The sequence below is a fragment of the Semicossyphus pulcher genome, unplaced genomic scaffold, assembly GCF_022749685.1.
Source record: "Semicossyphus pulcher isolate SPU_LCO1_2020_fin unplaced genomic scaffold, fSemPul1.0.p SCAF_4, whole genome shotgun sequence".
NCBI lineage: Eukaryota > Metazoa > Chordata > Actinopteri > Labriformes > Labridae > Semicossyphus > Semicossyphus pulcher.
In genome coordinates, this window is record NW_027211715.1 from 7,199,948 (window position 1) to 7,219,421 (window position 19,474).

At 39.1% G+C, this 19,474-nt stretch overlaps 1 protein-coding gene across 1 annotated transcript; it reads right to left on the reverse strand.

The window, feature by feature from the left end:
- Positions 1–5,341: 5,341 nt before the first annotated feature.
- mep1ba (meprin A subunit beta a) lies at positions 5,342–18,910 on the reverse strand. The gene is made up of 15 exons (XM_069679805.1): positions 18,869–18,910; positions 18,710–18,737; positions 18,228–18,278; positions 18,097–18,140; positions 17,595–17,673; positions 17,371–17,488; positions 16,561–16,739; positions 16,216–16,434; positions 8,646–8,795; positions 7,785–8,000; positions 7,329–7,585; positions 6,163–6,373; positions 5,865–6,041; positions 5,523–5,773; positions 5,342–5,383 (listed from the first exon to the last, which is right to left on the reverse strand). The coding sequence occupies exons 1-15, from the start codon at positions 18,908–18,910 to the stop codon at positions 5,342–5,344; spliced, it is 2,064 nt and encodes a 687-aa protein (XP_069535906.1).
- Positions 18,911–19,474: the final 564 nt, after the last annotated feature.

The window sequence follows — 19,474 nt, forward strand, 5'->3', positions numbered from 1 at the left end:
TGACTGTGTATAGAATCTGCTGTGGAAACATTAAGTCAGAAAATGAGGTGACTTGCAAGGATGTTTGTTGTAACCGCGGGAGCAAATATAATGTGAAAATAGCCCATGCAAAATTGTTCATTCATTATTCCTTTTTAATTGATAACATTAATCTTCATACATGTTGAAAATTGACCCTAGAAAACATTTAGCATTTTTGTATGTTGCAAAGAACTCCACGGATTACATGAACAAGAAGGAAGGACAGAATTTTAAACTCCGTCTTGCAGGACTCAAACACTTTCTCTACTCTAGTCACTATTACGATTACACTTCTTCAGAAAAAGTAATAGAAATCATGTGGAATGTGGAAAACGTAAAAAAATTTTGTTTGTATTTAAAGTCATGAAATGCAGGGCGAGTAAGAGGCCCCCGTTTTGCCTTTTTTGTGAAAGAGTTTACAGTGAAAATCCTGACGAGAAGACGGAGAAGTGGGGTTGGGCGATATATGCAACAGTGGTGCTCTGCCAAAATCCATCTGGAGACATTATAGGATACCGTTATGTGTCTTAATCATGTGTTCTACAGGGCCCCATTCATTGCCCATTTTGGGTTCAATAAAGTGGGATATACACACTGTAAAAGTTGCTTATAATGGCTTACAGTTGTAATAAACCCATTTTGAGTACATGAACGCCGAAACACAAGATGCGTTACAACAGAGAAGCACAGGGGCAAAGTGAAGAAATGACTGATGGTACATCCAAATAAGACTTTTAATATCATGGCACAGACTTAAATGATGTAAGAATCATCTGAATCCACTGTTTAAAGCCACACTGCCACTGATTAATGCACTGCAGCAGGACCTTTGTGTAAATGGTTCCTTGATTGGCTCAGTGGAGGATGGTGCTGCTTCTGCATCTTAACAGCACAAGCATTTGGTGTGTAATAACGTTAAGATTAGGTTATCCGTTGTGTATGGAGTCATGGTTTCTACTGTTTGTAGTTTACATAGAAAAGGGAGAATAAGGTTTCTCTTGTAGTGGCTGCACCTTAGAAATATAATGTGACCACCCTGCCTGTATGCGTGAATAAGAATACTAACTGATTGTCTGAGTCTACTGCTGCTCAGACTTTGTCCCTATAAGCATCAATAGTCCGAAGAAAAGCCCTCTTCAACGGTACGTCTATTAGCATTCTTTGAAAATTAGACTCAGATATTTATTTTGGCTTCTGTTGACCTGAATGATATGATATCAGGTTGTTTGCAGAATGCAGATCCTGACTGGGATGGATCCTGGAAGCATCCTCGTGAATCTGTAAAAGCAGCTTCCATTTTGTATTTATAACCTTCTCTTTTTTATTTTATCAATTTACAATTAGTTTCTCACCCACTTTTGGTGAAGAGGGCATATTATTTGTGGTTTTAAATTAAGTGTGTGCTATGCGGGTGAAAGGAGATGCCTGCCTGTATGAAGCTGAATACACAAATATAAAAACAGTCTTCCTTTCACACTGTATATTTAACACCTTACTAATGTGATATTAATAGACTTGTTAGTTTTTTCTCAGTCCTATTGAGAGCTTTGAGAAAGTCAGCAATCACAGCAGCAGTAAACTAGTAAGGGATGTGAACACAATCCACTTACACCTGATATTTAACACTTTGTCGTCAGGCACATGTTTAACAAATGCCAGTTCCTATGTTTAAAGTGGCACATGCATTCTTTTTGTGCATACTGGCCTCAGTCCTGCTGCAGAGCAGCATCTAAGAGTGTTTTAGTGTTGTGGTGGACTGCAGAGAGCACACAGTGTTGGTCTGCAGTTACAGAGAGAGGACAGGGTGAAGAACAGAATCACTTGCTTTTTAAGAGCTCTTTCTCGCTTGTTGAGTAACCCTGAGCCAAAAGATATTTTCTTCCACTTGTTAGTTCAAATTGTGCGGTTGAGAACGTGTTAAAGCTGCCGTGCTTTGATCTGCACTGGCTTCAAGCCACAAATATGGGACAAACGGAGGCCTTTGTCCTGTAAGGATTTAGTGTGTATGCATCAGGCTTCTACACGCTTGGCTCCATTTTCTTCCGGCCTTGCCTTGGAGCCCTCCATCCTTGTCTTTATGTCCATCTCTTACTCTTCCAGCTGTATCAGGCAAGATTTTGACCTGTATTCCATCTGTTTGATATAAAGTTAATGAGTGTGAACAATAAGTCTGCAAAGGTGTTTGGTCGACCCTGCATTAGATGCTTCTTGGGTGTTTAAGTCTTAAAAAATCAGTTACTTCTTGCTGCAGCTTGGATCTAAAAATGAGCTTAAGTGAGGCTTTAAGTCAGTTTGTCTTCCAACACGTGTCATTTATAGCCCATCTTTTTTTCCTCTTTCTGTTTTTGCTGCTCTGAGTGGCTCTTATCGTGCACTGACAGAGATTCAGGCCTGTGCTTTGATGTCAAAGCGCCTGACCTCTAGGCCAGACTTTGACAAGTTCTCGGCACATTTGTGCATTTTTGTGTGTAAATACTTTGGACATAGTGTGTGTGTGTGTGTTTGTGTGTGTGTGCGCTTGTGTTGAGGATGACGTAGCAGTAAGTTTTTGGAGGCAGCGTTTATAAGTTTCAACAGCTGTCTACATGGTATATCTGTGGTATATTTGGGTATCTCCATCAGTGTTTGTGTGTTTAGTGTTCATGTAGTGTTTTATGCATGTTTGCTTTCCAAGGCAATCTCAAGTCATTTCTAATCACAGTCAGTTTGGAACTGACTGTGCAGCCAGCCATTAATACTGTGATGTCTGTAGTATCCATTCCTATTAACAAAGCACACGCTATACACAGTTTAGTTTATCTAGAGATACTGAACATCACTGCAGAGAAAAGGTTTGGTGCTGAAATAGAGTCATATTTTGTTGATGGAATCAGTCAACTCAAGGTGAATGAGAATAGTCACTACAACGGTGATTGTACCTTCAAATTGACCTTTTTAAGTTGTTGTGGCAAACAATGTGACACAATCAGGTATTTACAGCTGAAACAACAGAACTGTGATTCAATGTGAATAACAGACATCATATTTCTTCCTAATTCTCATTTGAAGGTGTAAAAAGTGATCTGAAAACCAAACTAGAGTAAGAAGTCTGTGGACCTGAGAAAATTGTCTTTAAAGCTGGCACTACAGATAAGTCCTTCCACATTACACGTTTGAAATATGAGTGCAGCTTTAAATCTCTTTGTTACCTTTTGTAAAATATTCAGGCAATTTCATATTATATTATAAGTGGGTCTGATGTGCCCCAACCTAAGAACTCCATTCTAATTATTTAAACCCAATAAGACTTCACTACTATGTAGGGATGCACAATGTTATCGGCACGTTTTCGGTATCTGCAGATTATGGCTTGAAAATGACATATCGCGTCATATATTTCCGTCGTTTAATTAAGCCTAAATGCTCGATGATTCCCTAAAAAAGCTTGACATAATGCTACAACATTAACCCGGTGTGTGCGCGTGCACTGCCTGCACCAGAAGAAGGGTGCAAGATGTCTGCGGTATGGCAGTTTATGGCCACTACAATAACAGTAGGCATGATATCAATTCCACTACAGGGGAGACTTGGATGTTTTCTGCAATTAGGTAGAAAAAACATATATTGGTATTGAAATTGGATATCAGCAAAAAATCCAATATCGTGCATCCCTACTGCTATGGTGTAACCAGGTTTGAGAATACGATATAACAAATCTTGACCTAAAACCAAAACAATCCATCAGCAGTGAGCACAAGTACTGCTATATACTTCCAGAGTCTAAACAACTCCAACATGACACGTTTGCAGTGTAATATTTATTGAGATCTCAAGACAATCCTCATGACAATTGTTGCCTTTTCTTTGTTCAGGTCTTACTTTTATTTTGAGCAGTTTGGTCGAGGAACAGTTTGTTGAATGTTGTTTAAAAGTTGGATTTTAACCCTGAAAGATAAAGCAGGGAGGAGTGGGAGTTTTGAAAAAGACGGATAAATGAGATGTGTTTTTTTTTTCATTTAAACATTAAAATATGAAGAGTTCATGCTTAGTTCTACTCCAAGGCATACTCAATTATAAGTCCATCTTTGTGACATATCCCACAGGTCAAACTGGACTCAAAGAAAAATGATTGTGTCAAAACGTCTGTTTTAAAGGAAGCACAATGTGAGAAGGTCACTGTATGTAAGACACATCCAAAATGTATAAAACTGTGAGTTTACAGCCTCCCAGTTCAGATTGAATCATGGCACTCATGCTGTTGTGTTTGAGTATGTCATAATAAAAATTATGCTTGACTTGAACTGATATTTGCCTGATGTTTTTTCTCTTATGGCTGATTGTTGGTTGTATTTATAAAGGTAGAGACTCACTATTGTAAAATGAATTATATTCTCAGAGAAAACCAGGTGAAAGCCTTTAGTCTTATTGGTAAAACTATGTGTTGTATTTCTGCCTGTCTGTCTGCAGTATTTTACTTTTGCACTCTCTCTTGTATGTAAAGCACTTTGCAACTGTGTGTTTTAAAAGGGGCTATACAAATAACGTTTTTTATTATTATTATTATTATTATTATAGACCTGCCATATATTCAAAACACAGACATTGGAATTTTGATGATAAAGTGTTGAGTGGCACCTTTTCAACAAAGTGGAATGGTGACTTCCTGTGGCTTCATTTGGAACTACACTCAGTATGTCTCTCAGATGAATGAAACCCCGCCTACAGCAACTTCAACATTGTTTTACAGTTCGAATTTCAATTTTTACCACTATCTTTGTTCAAATTCAAACAAAACTGAATTATTTCTTCTTGGTTTTAATGTTGAAGAACTCCTTGATGTGAAAATGTTCATTTCAAATCATGACAGAAGTTATCTCAGGGAACTTTTCTCAGAAAGCAAATCGACACTGTATTTTTTTGCGTGGATCTTTTACAGCTTAGTTATACATTATAACTCCGCCTACGTACCCCCACAGCCAGTGAGGTCATATGTTTGAATAAACCTCTGGTAAAGACATTCAAATTCATTTTTACACTATTCCACTTAATGCTACAATAAATTTCTTGTGTTCACCCAATCTACATGGTGTGTACTTTATTTACACAAGAAAAAGATCTAATAATAATAACCAAATAAGAAATTAATTTGGCTTATTTAAACAGTTTTCTTGTTAAATCCCTCACTCTAACTGGCGATATAGGAAACAAATGATTTGACATGCTTGCAGTTTAAGATTTTATTTTCAATGTACACATTCAGGAAACAATCTGAATGAAAAGATGAAGTGATAACTGTATTTAATAATGTGCTTTCTTCTGATTATTTCCTTTACATCGGACTTCATGGAGTGAAAGAGGATGGTAAACATTTTGTTGGCTGCTCCTGTAATAAAATAGAAAACCATTTAGTGCTAAGAACATGAAACTGTGCTTTACATGCATTAGCAAACGAGGCACAGCAAAGAAGTGCTTATCTTAATTTCTATGGTGTGAATTAGAGCTTACTATTATGTCTAACTTACTGCCATGAATCCAGGCATGTCCCCTATGATCACTGCCTGGTGGCTCTCCTGCTGTCTCTCACTCTTCATCCTCTTCATCCTCCAGGTGTTTCCTACGATCAGCATGCAAAGCACCAACATGGCTGCTCCCACAGTCCCTGCTACAGCTGTGACCACTGTGTGTTTATTAGCAGCTCCCTGTGAAGCACCGTCATCTGCAGCCTTAATCATGCTGGTACGAGGAGGCTGAGATACCAGCAGATCAGATATATCTGTGGACAAGCAGAGACAGGATGGTCTAAGATCGAGAGTCAAGTTGTGTTTGAAATCCTGTTCCCAAGTAGTGTCTGAATGACTCCTCACCTTCCAGACTGAAGAGGAAGTAGGCATTGTCTCCTTTGATGTAGTTTCTGCTCTTCAGTCTGTTGTGGGTGATGAAGGTACTTGTTCCGTAGCCTGGGCCTCGATAGTAATAGCTGCCATCTGATGCGGTCACTTTTGAGCCCACCTTCCTGGGATCGTCCCAGTAGTACTCAGTGCCTGGGAGAAGGTGTCATAATCACTTTAATTAATACCACAACTCACTGAAATTCACCCTAACATGGAAAGAATGAGTGGCTAATAAAGCTTGCTACTCTACAATTTATCAACCCTCTCTTACCATCAGACGACATCTTTTTAGGGTCAGTGGTGACCATTCGGTGCATGTTCATGTGCTGTCTGACATCAGACTGCTGATCCATCAGGGCCATAGTTGCCATTTGCCACGGACACGGCCACTTGAGGTTATGGTCATTGGGGCCTGATGTCAGATGGAAGTAGGTGCCCATGTCATCTGGACGGTCGCTTCTTCCATTAAGATACACCCCTACCTACAGATCGCAGAGTTAAGGTTAAAGATTGGGACAGAAACTTTGCCATAGTAAGCTACGTTGTCAAAGCATTCAACCAAAGAAATGCCATAGCCATTCCTCCGAACACTACTGTCTCACTTATGGAGCAGGACAAGTCCACGTGGTAGGCATTGGGGAGCAGTATTAAACTACCTGCCTCTGCCATTCTTATGTGGCTAGCTTGTTAGCTTTAGTTGTAATGGACTCTGCTCATGCTCAATTAGTGCACAGGCGGAGTGCATGCAGGCAGGCATCCAACTTATTATAAAGCTGCTACAGATTTCAACAGATATAACAAAAATAATTACTTTCCATAGCCTTGAAGAGCTTGCTACTTTTGGAATCACGCCAACAAACTTAATGTTATAGGTGGGGTATCATAGATATTTTCATATATCACTCTCATAATTTACACTTAAAAATTTTTTTCTCACATTGGTTCGCTGTGCAGGCCCTCATACAGCCTCTGCCTGAAACGACTCAGTCAGCTCTGTCCCTTTAAGAGACCCCGCCCCTACAAGTCCACTTTCTTCTGATTGGCCAGCTCTCCGAAGCCTGCTAAGGCTGCACTTTGTAACATCACAAAGTGCAGTGTATAGAAAAAACTTGAAAGCAGACTGAGCTGAGAAGCCTGGGTATTACTTCGACATACTTTTACCTACAGATTTCAAACTTCACCCACGTTTAGTCTGGACATCCAACATTGTAAAATTATGTATATGTTTTAAAATGTGAAACCGCATAATACTCCCTCTTTAAAGTTACTAAAAAGGTGTTGCTCAGGAAATTTATGACGATGTATGTAGCCTGTCCAAACCCCAAAACACAAAAGTATATATATAAGGAATAAATTAAATAGTATGTTATTCAGCTTTAACAGAACTGCAATTATTTCCCTGTATTTTTTTAGTTATCAGGCACTAAAGGTATTTACCTGGAAGGAGTATCCTGATGGAGACAGGAAGCGAGGGCTGTACAGTTTACTTCCTACTGGTGTGGTGGCCATGAGGCGGGTGATGTTGCGGATGTGCCAGATGTGCTGAGGACACTTTGTGGAAGACAGGTTAATGTCGTCCAGAGAGAAACCTCCTGTAGATGGACTGTTTCCCCTCACTCCCTCAAAAACCACACGAGATTTCTGTGTTACATTCAGATTGATGTTATGCAGCTCCCAGGAGCCCATGACGCCTCCTGTGAAGACAACAGAATGAAGAAATTAATCACTATAAACCAATGCTTTTTTTGTTTTGCTTAGGTTTGAGTTTGTTAGTGAAATCTCTGTTATTTTAGCTTCTTTCAAATTATTATAGTAATAAAATATTCATTTATTCACAGTGAATTTTCATTCTAACTGTCCTGTGTATCAAACAATTACTATTTCATTGGGTACCTGAAATGCTCTTGAAGATCTTCATTCTTCCGCTGGGGTTGACCTCATCATGCTCCCGCACCCAGATGTTGAGAACGTCATCGGCTGCCCCCGTGTTGTGGAGGAAGAACTGCAGACACTGACCTCCCGGTTTGGGGTAAAGCCAGCGACTCTCCAGGAAGGCACGGTCACCAGCTTCAGCAGAGGCGGTGCTGAAGTGCATGAAGTAGCCTTTTCCTGAGGACAGGAGGAGACATCAGTGGGTAAGGTTTTTAATAAGTAAAAAGTATGTACGTCCTGCATGATTCTCAGGGAATACATATGTGATTGAAGTGTATTAGCCAGCACAGAGGTTGACAGGGTTCTAGTTTAGTATGAGCAGTAAATCATAAATATCTGTCTCAGCTTTTATTTTATCAACCAATGAAATAAACCCTCTATAAATTGTGTCTGATAAATCATTAGTAAATTAGTAATTATCTTCAAACTTCAAACAATAATCAACGTACTTTTACTGCCTGGCTGTACCTTGTTCAGATTATGTCATAAATCACGTCAGGAACCTTTGTTTTGAAATTTCTTCAAACACCAAACAGACAAGATAAGGAGATGATTAGCTTCTTTTATGTAACTGCTTCTACTTATGATCATAATACTGTAAAACTCAGTGGTTATACTGTTGATAATGTATTCTATATCTGAATTTCCCAGTGTCCCAGTCATTTCTTTTGCCTAAAATTGACATTTCTATATATTCTGGCATATTTGCAATCTCTGGACACTTTCAGAGTCTCCAGCTGATCTTAAAGGAAATGTTCAAATACCACGATGTTCCCCTCCATTACCATAACAATGCATTCGTACTGAAATGAGTAGCACCACCTTTGCATTGTCCCATGTTGGAGAAGTCAGTCTGAGGCCCTCCGCTCACAGAAGCACGTTGTTCCCACTGTCTGTTGCCAGGACCCTGAATCATCCCACAAATGTTGTCCTCCTCAAAGTCACAGCTGTCCACGAAGGTAGAGGACTTGGCTGTGAAGAGAAAACGGTGACAAATTAATCAAGAGACTTTGATCTGGTCTCATTATATCACTTATGTTATAAAGGTGAAATGCTACTTAAATATGTTTTCTTTTTTCATGGATAACAGACAGATTATCAAACATGGTGGATACTAAGCTTCGCCATACCTGCTGCAGCTCTCAGCCGTTTTTTGACAACTTAAAGATTTAAAATTTCACTTGATACAAATGGAAAACTGATGTTATTATCTTAGGGGCAAATTACATTTGTCTGGATCAATTGTATTACCAAGATCTTGATTATCCACTGCTGTGTGTATTTGCTTCACATGAAGCCACCAGACTAACATTAATATATTTTATTTTTTCATTATGGCTAAGAACAAACATGATAAAGAAAATTCTCCAAATCGTTAGGGCCTTGACGGCTCGCACATTGGAGCAAAATTGAAGAAAGACAGTATGCAAATGTAACTAACAATAAGAAAACAAGACTAGGTCGAAACCTAGTATGTGCCTGACTGCATTAGGTCAATGTTCGCTTGTGAGGTACAGCCCAGATTACATTAGATTAAGAAGGAGTGCCTAAACACTCAGAGCAGTGTTCTGAACATGGTTATTATGGATTTTAATCTTCTGTTTCTTTGAGTATGTGTCTGAAGATGTGCAAACCTTAAATAAAGTCAAATACAGTGACTGATAAAAGCAAAAGAATGAGAATATTCACACAAAAAGATTATTCATTTTTCAATAATTGCATATAATATGTGATGTGGATTTATCAAACACTTTAAACATGTTCCCAGGAATGTGTTTCTAACCACAAAGTCCAGTTTGTTTCAGTTAAGGCAAAAGACTTCATTGAACCGAGTGTGATGAGGGGATCAAGGCAGAGGCAGATGAAATTAAATATTTCATTATCTTTCACACATTTAACTCACTTCTATGAGTGTCTGCTCCTGAGAAAGCTCGAACATTATCCTTGTTCGTGTGGATGGATGAAGAGTTCTGAAACCACGTTGTATCTGAAGGGCTTCATAAGGCTGATCTTCCAATACTTGACTTAGGTAAGCAAATATATTTGTTTTTTCGGTCCTACTGTTTTCTTTTATGTAATATTTCTGTTGTTTTTGTTTTTTAGCAGCCTTTTTAAAGACTGTTACATTTAACCGTTTTTATGCTCCTGAAAATGTATGGTTTTTAAGTAGATGCTTGACTAACTTGCTTTCTCTCTCTGCACATGCTAGTTACTTAATTTATAAACAAAATGAGCAGCACCAACTTAAACGGACACACTCTCTGTACTCTTGCTGTTTTGTTTTAAATGTGAAGTTAGGTTGCCAATAAACATGTAAAGTCAGTGTATTAACATTGTAACCTTTAAAGGTGCTATATGTAACTTTTAGAAAATCCTCAAATCCTCATTCCTAGCGACACGGTCGGCTGTTGAGGGAATTGCAGTCAACCTTCTTGACATTTGCACACATGAACAGGCATCCGGGGTTTTTGCCGGATACACACGAAAGTGAACATGATGCTCAATCTCGGAACTCACCAGCTCTGTTTACTTTTCACTGACGAGACCGGCATCATGTTGTCCAAAAACACTGTTTGTCATAATACCGAAGTTAATATCATGTTAGGTGGCAAAGTTATTTGTCAAGCTAGATTGACAACACTGACATACACACTCGGATAGTATTTTGGTGTCATAACGTTAGCGAGCATGCTAAGGTTAACCAACTAGCTCTAACATAACTACACTGCATGGATCTGGCATTGTGCTTTGAACCAAACGGCAAATTACTCAATAACCAGCCAGATTAGCCACAGGAGTCTGCGTGAGTTAGCTGACGTTATCTACTCAACGGTGTTTTGCTACGTTGCCTAACTGGTATATTGTCTGCGATAGCAGACAAGCTAACGGTAACTTGTTGCCAGCTTACAGCTGCCTGGCTAACCTTAGCCTAGGCAGGTAATGCAATGATATTGGCTAATAGGAAATAATCGGTAGTTATACACATTTGCTTTGTTCTGCTACATAATTTACAAAATCAATACCGTTTTTCGTGTTAGCTGTGGATATTGTTTGTCAAGCTAGATAACTGACATACACACTCAGAGTATTTTGGTAGTCATCACGTTAGTGAGCATGCTAAGGTTAGCCAACTAGCTCTAATATAAATACACTGTATGATTTCGGCATTGCTTCCTAACCAAACGGCAAATTACGCCGGCGAACGAGCAAATCATCACAAGCGAACATTAGCCAGGCAGGGCAGGGCAGCTGGCGAGAGCTGGGATGAAGCACTTGTTCTGTGAGAGAAAAAACGCTGCACCCGGTGAGAGAACGCTGCACGCGGTTTTGTTTCTATGACAACAATAATTTGGGGGTCTGTTTTGATTGTGTAGTTTGTGTTGGTGTTGTTGTGGGTGCTGGTCATTTGTTAGCATTCTGATCTCCACAGCTTTCGTTGTCTCGTGTCGCACACTGTCGACTTGGCATAGAATGAGCTTTCGGCAGAGGTACTCACGAACACGAATACGTCATATCCTCTTGTTTCGCGGAAAAACCGTCCCGGGTGCTTTACATAAAAATCAGCCCGTAGGTTGTTAGGGCCAATAGAGGAAGTTGGGGAAGGTCTGAATTGATCAGTTCCTCTACTATCCCTTCACACACTGGCAATAAAAAATTATATTTGATTGATGAATATATGTAAAATCTTACATATAGCCCCTTTAAGAATTGAACTTTATTTATTTGTATTCATTACTTTGCGCATTAGGTGCATGTAGCTCTTCAAGCTTGTGTGTACTGTTGAGAATGATGGCTAGCAAGGGGCATTTAGCTACTTAACTCATGTTAGAAATACACTATCAGGTTTTTGCTGTAGCACACATTTCAGCCTTAAATGATTTTCCTTGTATCAATGTCATTGTTCAATGATGAATAAACTATTTTTTATTCTTACAAAAGAGTAATGATGAAGACAAAAGGCTTCTTTTGGGGCAGATTGCTCCAAAGCAAACCAACCAGACCGTGGACTTAACACAGAATTTAGTATTGGTCTTCAGCAGTGCTGAGGAAACTGAGCCCAGAGGAGAAAGGGAGAGAGTTCCAGAAGGGGGTGTTTCAAGAGCTGAAACAAGTGCTCGAGAAGCGCAGGAGAGAAGAAGAGGAAAGAGAGAAAGCACCTGACAGATTGCTAAAAGAAAAGGAGAGAATTCAGGAGGAGAGAAGGAGGCAACAAAGTCAACTACACACTGAAATGGAGATTGCTCAAAGTCTCAGGAAACTGAGCCCAGAGTAAAGAAGCATAGAGCTCCAGAAAGAGATGTTGAAAGAGCAAACGGCTCCACAAAACCCACCTCGTCTGACAAAGCCACCCTCGAGTGTGAAAGTATGTATCTCATTTGTTTGTTTCAAATATCAAATATCAACCTTTTATGTAATACTACATCCTTCACTGTGTTACTGGTCTTTTCTTTTCTTTTCTTTTCTTTTGAAACTCCGGAAACACATAAATCCTCTGGGTCCCCACTGTGGCTGAAGAAGCTGAGTCCCGGCTACTGGTTGGAGAAGTGTAAAGATCAAATGGAGAAGAAGAAGGATGCTCGCAGGCTCCATCAAAGGAGCACTACGTTAAGTGGACCGCCTGCAAAGAGAGACAGCGCTGTTTGTCTGAGCAGTATGACTGCTACACAGAAGGCTTCATCATGTCCAGAAACAACATCCTCAGAAAAGCCTTCCGTTAAATGTACATTGTATTGTTGTTTCCTGTATGTTATTATAAATGTGTGTTGTGAACATCTGAGATGAACCTGAGTTTGACTTAGTTCAGATGTTCTTAAATATACAAAAGCGATGGTCTTTATTTGTGTATAAGTATATTTTTAAAAAACCTGATACAGGCTGAGGTTAATTTCTGAGGCTGAGGTCACCCCTAAGTTAAGGTGTAACTGCACCCAGAGGTCTGACCATAACTCCACCCACTGCACAATTTTGAAAAATGCTCAAAGTGGGCAAGGGGCGGCGTCCCTTACCCTGGCCAGAGGAAAATGGAGAGCGACACAGGGTCACAAGGCACATATGCCACAGGGGGCTCTTTTGCAGTGGAGGACTTCTCCCCTCCAGAGTCCCCTGAAGAGCACAGTGCTGGAGGACCGTGGTGGTCCCGAGCCCTATCAGTTCGAGCAGTTTGCTCCAGCCCCAGTAATGCCTGAAGCACAAGTGCGCATGCGCCGACCGTGTGTGCATTGACAAGCATTACCATTCCTTTTTATAAAAAAAAATTCATGATGGAATTTTGTCCCAAACGGTCGTGTCTACGTCACCATCGGCTGGCAAGGTCCAGGGCTGATTTGAAACAGCAGAAGGCGTGTTTGAGCCATTTCCAACCAATATTAACACCAGCATTGATGCGTTTCATCAAAGTACAGCAATATAATTTCGATTACAGCTCAGAAAACGTGTGTGCAGTTACTCTTTAACAACACATTTTTTCAGAATCAAGTTTATTGCCAAGTACGTTTACACATACAAGGAATTTGACTTGGTGTTTAGGTGCAGAACAATAAACAGAGGAGTAGAATAAAAATTAGTAAAAAGCTATTAAACAGTAGAACTCCTACTGTCAGTGAATTTAAGTAGAATAAGAAAAAAACAAGACTAGGTCAAAACCTAGTATGTGGCTGACTGCATCAGGTCAATGTGCGCTTTTGTGGGCAATGTGTTACAAGGACTGTCCTCATGAGGCCGTTGACAACGTGTTTGAAAGCAGGTGCGCGCTGTGGACGTAGGTGAGGACAGTGGATGAGCAGCGGAGGAGCAGCCCCGCCTACTCCCCGAACAAAGTATCTAGAGCCATATAGACAGAGCGTCGCGTCAGTGCAGGTCCAATATGCTCCATGAGCCACCATTGCAATGTTGCAACTCCCTCTCGCTACTTTACTCTGTCACATACAGACCTGTGTGTAGGGCTGACCCCGGCGGTCAACCAAAAACTACAATAGGATGCAATCACCAAATGTTTCAGGTTTATAAATATTAAATATACCAGCTCCTGTTTATTCTAAAAAATCTATAATCTGTTAGTAATGGAGTAAAGTAAGGATTATTTGATCAAAAACTGAAGGTGGCATAGATGGACTGTACTTATATAGCGCTTTTCTAGTCTTGCGACCACTCAAAGCTGCTTTTACACTACATGTCACATTCACCCATTCAAACTCACATTCACACACTGAAGGCTAGATCCAATCAGGATCTATGCGCATTCATACCCGATGGCTATGCCTTTGGTAGCAATTTGGGGTTCAGTGTCTTCGACATGCGACTGTATCAGTCAGGAATCGAACCCCCAAACTTCCGATTGAGAGACGACTGACTACCACTAAGCCTGAAAATGCATTTTCCAAATGAAGAAAAACGTCACCTTAATTCCGTGTTCTGGTTCGGTTTAAAAAAAGAGCATTACCTTTGAAAATATTTGTGAGGTTCTAAGATATATGGGTGAGCATTCAATTTCATATTTTGAAGGACAAGATGTCCTTCATGAGCAGAAAGTTGGAGTTTATGTTTGGACTTTTATTGTTTGTTTTTCCATACAGATTTGGACACACCTGCATGTTATCTATTATAAATATTAACAGTATTGTGAAGGAGATTCATTAGATACTATCGTTACAATATCCTTGGAAAATCAACACCTAATTAAATCCAACACAGCAAATAGAATTTTTTGGAAGGTCTCATTAACAATTAAAGATCGTCTGCATAAGTGAGTATTTGTCCCCCTTGCTGAGCTTTCATACATTTGAAGTATGCCTTAGATGACTGCTGCTGCCAGTTGTTCCATTAGAAGGTCAAATGAGAAAAGGCATCCACCCTGTACATTCTCATTAGTTCATAGTCAGAATTATTATGTGTTGGAAACTTCTTATGTAAGAGTATTTAATCAGTAAACCTTTGATCTTATCAAATCTGTTACCACATAGGCTATTAATCATAAAAGCTTTTATTTGCCCTGCATGAAAGGAGTGATAAAAGGAACAAGATGAAGAACAACTTGATAACCAAAGGTTATATTTGCAATAAACGAAACGGCAGCCACATAAATATTTTTACATCATCTCATAACGAAACTTGTTGTGAACATGGCTAAAGACCTTCAGTATGTACTGATCTGTCTTTAATGCAGCATGAGGCATATAATTAAGGGCAGATGAAGATTATTGCATAAATTGTCAAAACATATTAGAATCAGTTTCAGTCAGATAAACTCTTCTACCCTTTGTCATTACTCTCCTATATTGTTAGAGGACAAAAATCATTGACATCTGCAGTGAGTTGGTTGATTGATTGTTCGGACACTTCGAGGACCCTCCCAGTGCAGGTTTATTTCAACAATTTACTACAGTGCACGTACACTTTACATTACTGCTACTTTTTTCCTAAATATACAATTGTGTCTTAGATTTTGAAAAAACTTTTCTTGTCTCCGTTCTCAAGCTGTAATTGTCATCATTATTTTTAACATTCAATATGCAATACTGTTTGATTATTGTATTATTTTTTTCTTGTTGTTTTTAAAAGCAGAGGAAACATAGTAACAGTCTCACTGATATGTGCAATTATTGTGACAACAAGGATGTGTCACATTGCAGTTGAGCTAAATAATACTTAACGCATAATTGGTGTCCACTGTTGTATGCCACAGTGTCAGTTCATAAATGTTCAAACCTTGAGACTTGTTCTGATAGCAGTTGTCAATAACCCTCTCAAAAAAAAAAAAAAGATTAGAACGGTTAAGATCGAAGCAATGACCTCAATAAAGTAATCTCTATTCACAGATTCTGGACCGGAATTTGGTATTGGAAGTGTTCTGATTTCTGTTTGTACGATAGCCGATGGTTTCCGATTATAGTAAGTAACTAAAGAATATTGTCAGAAATTCAAATGGTTATTATTTTCAAGGGATTCTTTAATAAAGAACAAGCTAGTTGTCGTGATGTTGACCTTTAGGTTTAAAATACATATTAAGCTGTCCTTGAAAATTCTGAGATAGACTGCACTTTTGTTACGACTTCAGTTGTATTTCTGAAGAAAGATTGTATTTGAATCTGTGTTGCATGGTTTTATCGGACAGCATAACTTCTCTAACAGGAGAGTTTATTTATTTATTTAGCATGATATTACTTTGAATACCTGAGACACACCGTTAAGTGTTACTTAAAGATCTTAGAGGACCATTTTTGGATGTTCTCTCAACTGTTCTCATGTAGTTCTGTTATATTGTATGTGTTGCCAGAGGCCTACTGTTGTAGCTGGATATGTTTTTGTATTATTATAATTTTTATAATTTCAATGGTTTGTGTAATGTTACCTTTCTAATGTACTGTTTGATGGACAAAAGGTTGAGATGACTCACTGCAGTTGTAGAGTTGGTTGAGCTTTGCCAGGTCACTAGCACTGAAGCCCATCCTTTGACCAATCACATCCATGTACTTGGGGATCTTGGTGATGATGGTGGGCTCAGAGCCGATGTTGAAGGACGTCTTGCTGTAGTGCATCACAGAGCCGTAGTCATAGGGAACACCGAGAGCGCTGGACACTGTGTCATCACGTGTTTTGAAGTTGTGCTCTTTACCTGAAATGGAACAAAAAGAATAGAAGACACCAGTCTTTTGTTTATGAAGTTTTTAAAGGTTTTTGTACAGTTTTTAATTCATTTAAGTTTTGAACTATAAAGCAAGGCGTAACAGGTAAATTTTACCAGGTTCGATGCGATCCCACATGATGTTGACGTAATCATCACGGTCAGCTCTGGACTGCTCATGCCAGAAGCCCAAAGCGTGCAGGAACTCGTGCTCAACGGTGCCCAGGCGATCACAGTTTTTCCCAATGGACAGCCGCTGCTTCCCAACATGCTGGTTTCCTACAGAGGAGGAGCATCTACAGAGACGGAAAGCAAGGTGCATGTTTCACTAGGATGACATTCAGAGGATCATAAATACACCAGCTTTAGCTCAAAAGATTGACTCAAATTGTAACCCTAGCCAATTAGCTAGAATATCTAACTAGAATTTAATACTGCTCTTATATTAAGACTTTGTTGTAATTGTCTTTTGGCTTAAAGCTGTGTAATTGTTGTTCACTTGAGGCAGTAGATGAAGGTGTAAACAAAACACTGTCATCGGCTATTCTAAGCTAATATCAAGCTATTGTTAGCAAGCATTGCATTTTGCGGTCACCTTACAGCTATAAATTTAACATACTTTCTCCCTTTAGCTTTCTCCTCTTTTAGTTTCCATTACCTGCTGTGGATAATATCTGGCAGCTAAATGCTCCACTATGTTCACTTGCTAGCCTCAAACTTGGTTATCAGCCTTTTGGTGTTGGATAGTATAGTCTAGGTAGGTTAATCAAAACTTTTACTTTAAAAACAGCAACTATCAGAGGCTGGAATCTGAAATATGTGGACTGAACCAAAACAGAAAAGTTTCAGGAGGTTAAACCAAAACTTGAGCAGAAAGACGTGAAAGATTTGTGTGAAGCTGAGAGGAACTATACACAGGTTGCTCACCCGCTCCCTTTGTACACAGAGATGTAGTTCTTCTCTCCTTTCCATGGTGTGAAGTCAATGCAGGTCTTCAGTCTGTACTGGTCAAAGGCCTTCAGGATCACTCCCTTTGCATTCATTTCTATATATTACAAAGTGTGAGACAAAAAAATTAAAGCATATTTGTTGCATATCCATTATATATGGTAAGTACTGTGAATGTGAGTCTCCCTAACACATCATCTTACCCAGGTTCTCCTCCAGGAAGTAGGGAATGGTTGTTGGCCAGCGATACTTGTCGTCTAAGATGGAGTTTCTGCTGGATGTCTGATGGGAGAAAAGAAAACAACAGATGTACAATTAGAGGTAATAACTGTAATGTAACTGTAATGTAATGTAACTTTAATTTGTGTTTTTCACACTGCTAGCTTTCCTTGACTGCCATGTAAATCAGCTTCCTACTGGACAATGATGGTGTTATTTTCTATTATACGCTATATTATTTGCTGAAATTGCTGTCTACTAATTAAATCTGTGTATGGGCATTATTTTAACTTTTCAAAATAGGTGAGCAGATATCACTGTCCAGATACATCAACGATCTGTCTTACAATTATGTACATAAAAGATAGATGGAAAATGTTCCATTCCCAGGATTTAGTATAATGCCACACTCAAATATGAACATTAATGAGGGCAACATCAGCCTTTGATCTTTAGACGATATGTTGTGTGTGCCCATTAGCTCACTTCGTCCTGTTCGATATCTCCCTCCAGCAGGTCCAGCCCGGCAGCTGGAAAAGAAAATTGTACTTGTTGATGCAAATCAAGAGACATCCTGTCGATCGATTATACGACAAAGCAATTATGTGCTCACAAACCTTCATTGACGTTGAAGATGTCCCAGTCATGGCCTTCATCAACATCAGTTTCTGCAGATACAGAATCAATAACATGCTGCTCAAAAGTCTCTCATTAGTGTAATAAGCACTGTGGTGATGACTGGTGCAACCATTAGGTGCCCTGCCTTGATGATGACATTAAATTCTGCAGAACTTATACATGATTACTTTAAAATATCTTAGCTATTATTACATTTAAATTCTAAAAAACTGTGTCTGACTCTATTTTAAGATTTAAATGGGACTAGTTCCAATTTGTTCTGAGTAATAGACCTTAAGGCAAAGAGGCACAAAGTTCTTTCAGATGTATAATTTTCCAACGACTCAGACATTGAAATTCATTGAAGTGGCAAGGAGGAAAATGACTTTGAACTTGCAATCAAAAGATCAAATTTAATGGCAAATTTTAAATAAACATTTGATTGTATTTTTCATTAAAAATATCTTAATATGTGACTCACCTGTGTCACCTGACAGCTTAGCTGCTACCTGGTAAATATATCAGAAAGCATATAAATCTATACAGAAAATGTATGCCATTATTTATTAAATAATGGACACACATCGAGTTTTGAAACTATTTTGATGTCAGTGTTACACAAGAGTGTAAATATACGTACCAGTCCCAGGCTAAAGAACAGAAGCGTCCACCTGAGTGCCATGACTCCAGCTGCAGACACACAACACGCCTCAGTCCAGCTGTGTCTGAAGCACTGTTGTTGCTTTGTTTTTGTGCAGAAGAAACGCGCAACATTCACGTGATCTTTTTTATGACTTAAGTTGAGGGAAATTACACCGCTGTCAAATTAATCATTAATTTAATATTCATGATTAGCTTATCTAAGTAGCAAAGCTGCACTCATAAACATGTGCATAGTACAGCTGGTCTACAAAAGGTCAGACATCAAGTAAACACAAATATATGCAGACATGGCCTTGCATAATTTTTGTAATATGTGGTAACTGTGGTCAGATCATGACTGCATGGAGCCACAATTTAATTTTCAATTCTGACACTTTTCCAAATCTCATTGCAGGCCCGATCAGGTTGTCATGACCAATCAATCTTTTACCTAAAACAATCGGTCTGTCTGCCTGTGAACATGAAGAACAATCAAGCACTGTCATAGAGAGAGAAACACATGTCATGTCACAAAAATAGTGTGGCAGTAAACACACCACGTTCCTGAATGAATATCCACCATTTGTAATGATGGTCCAATGTC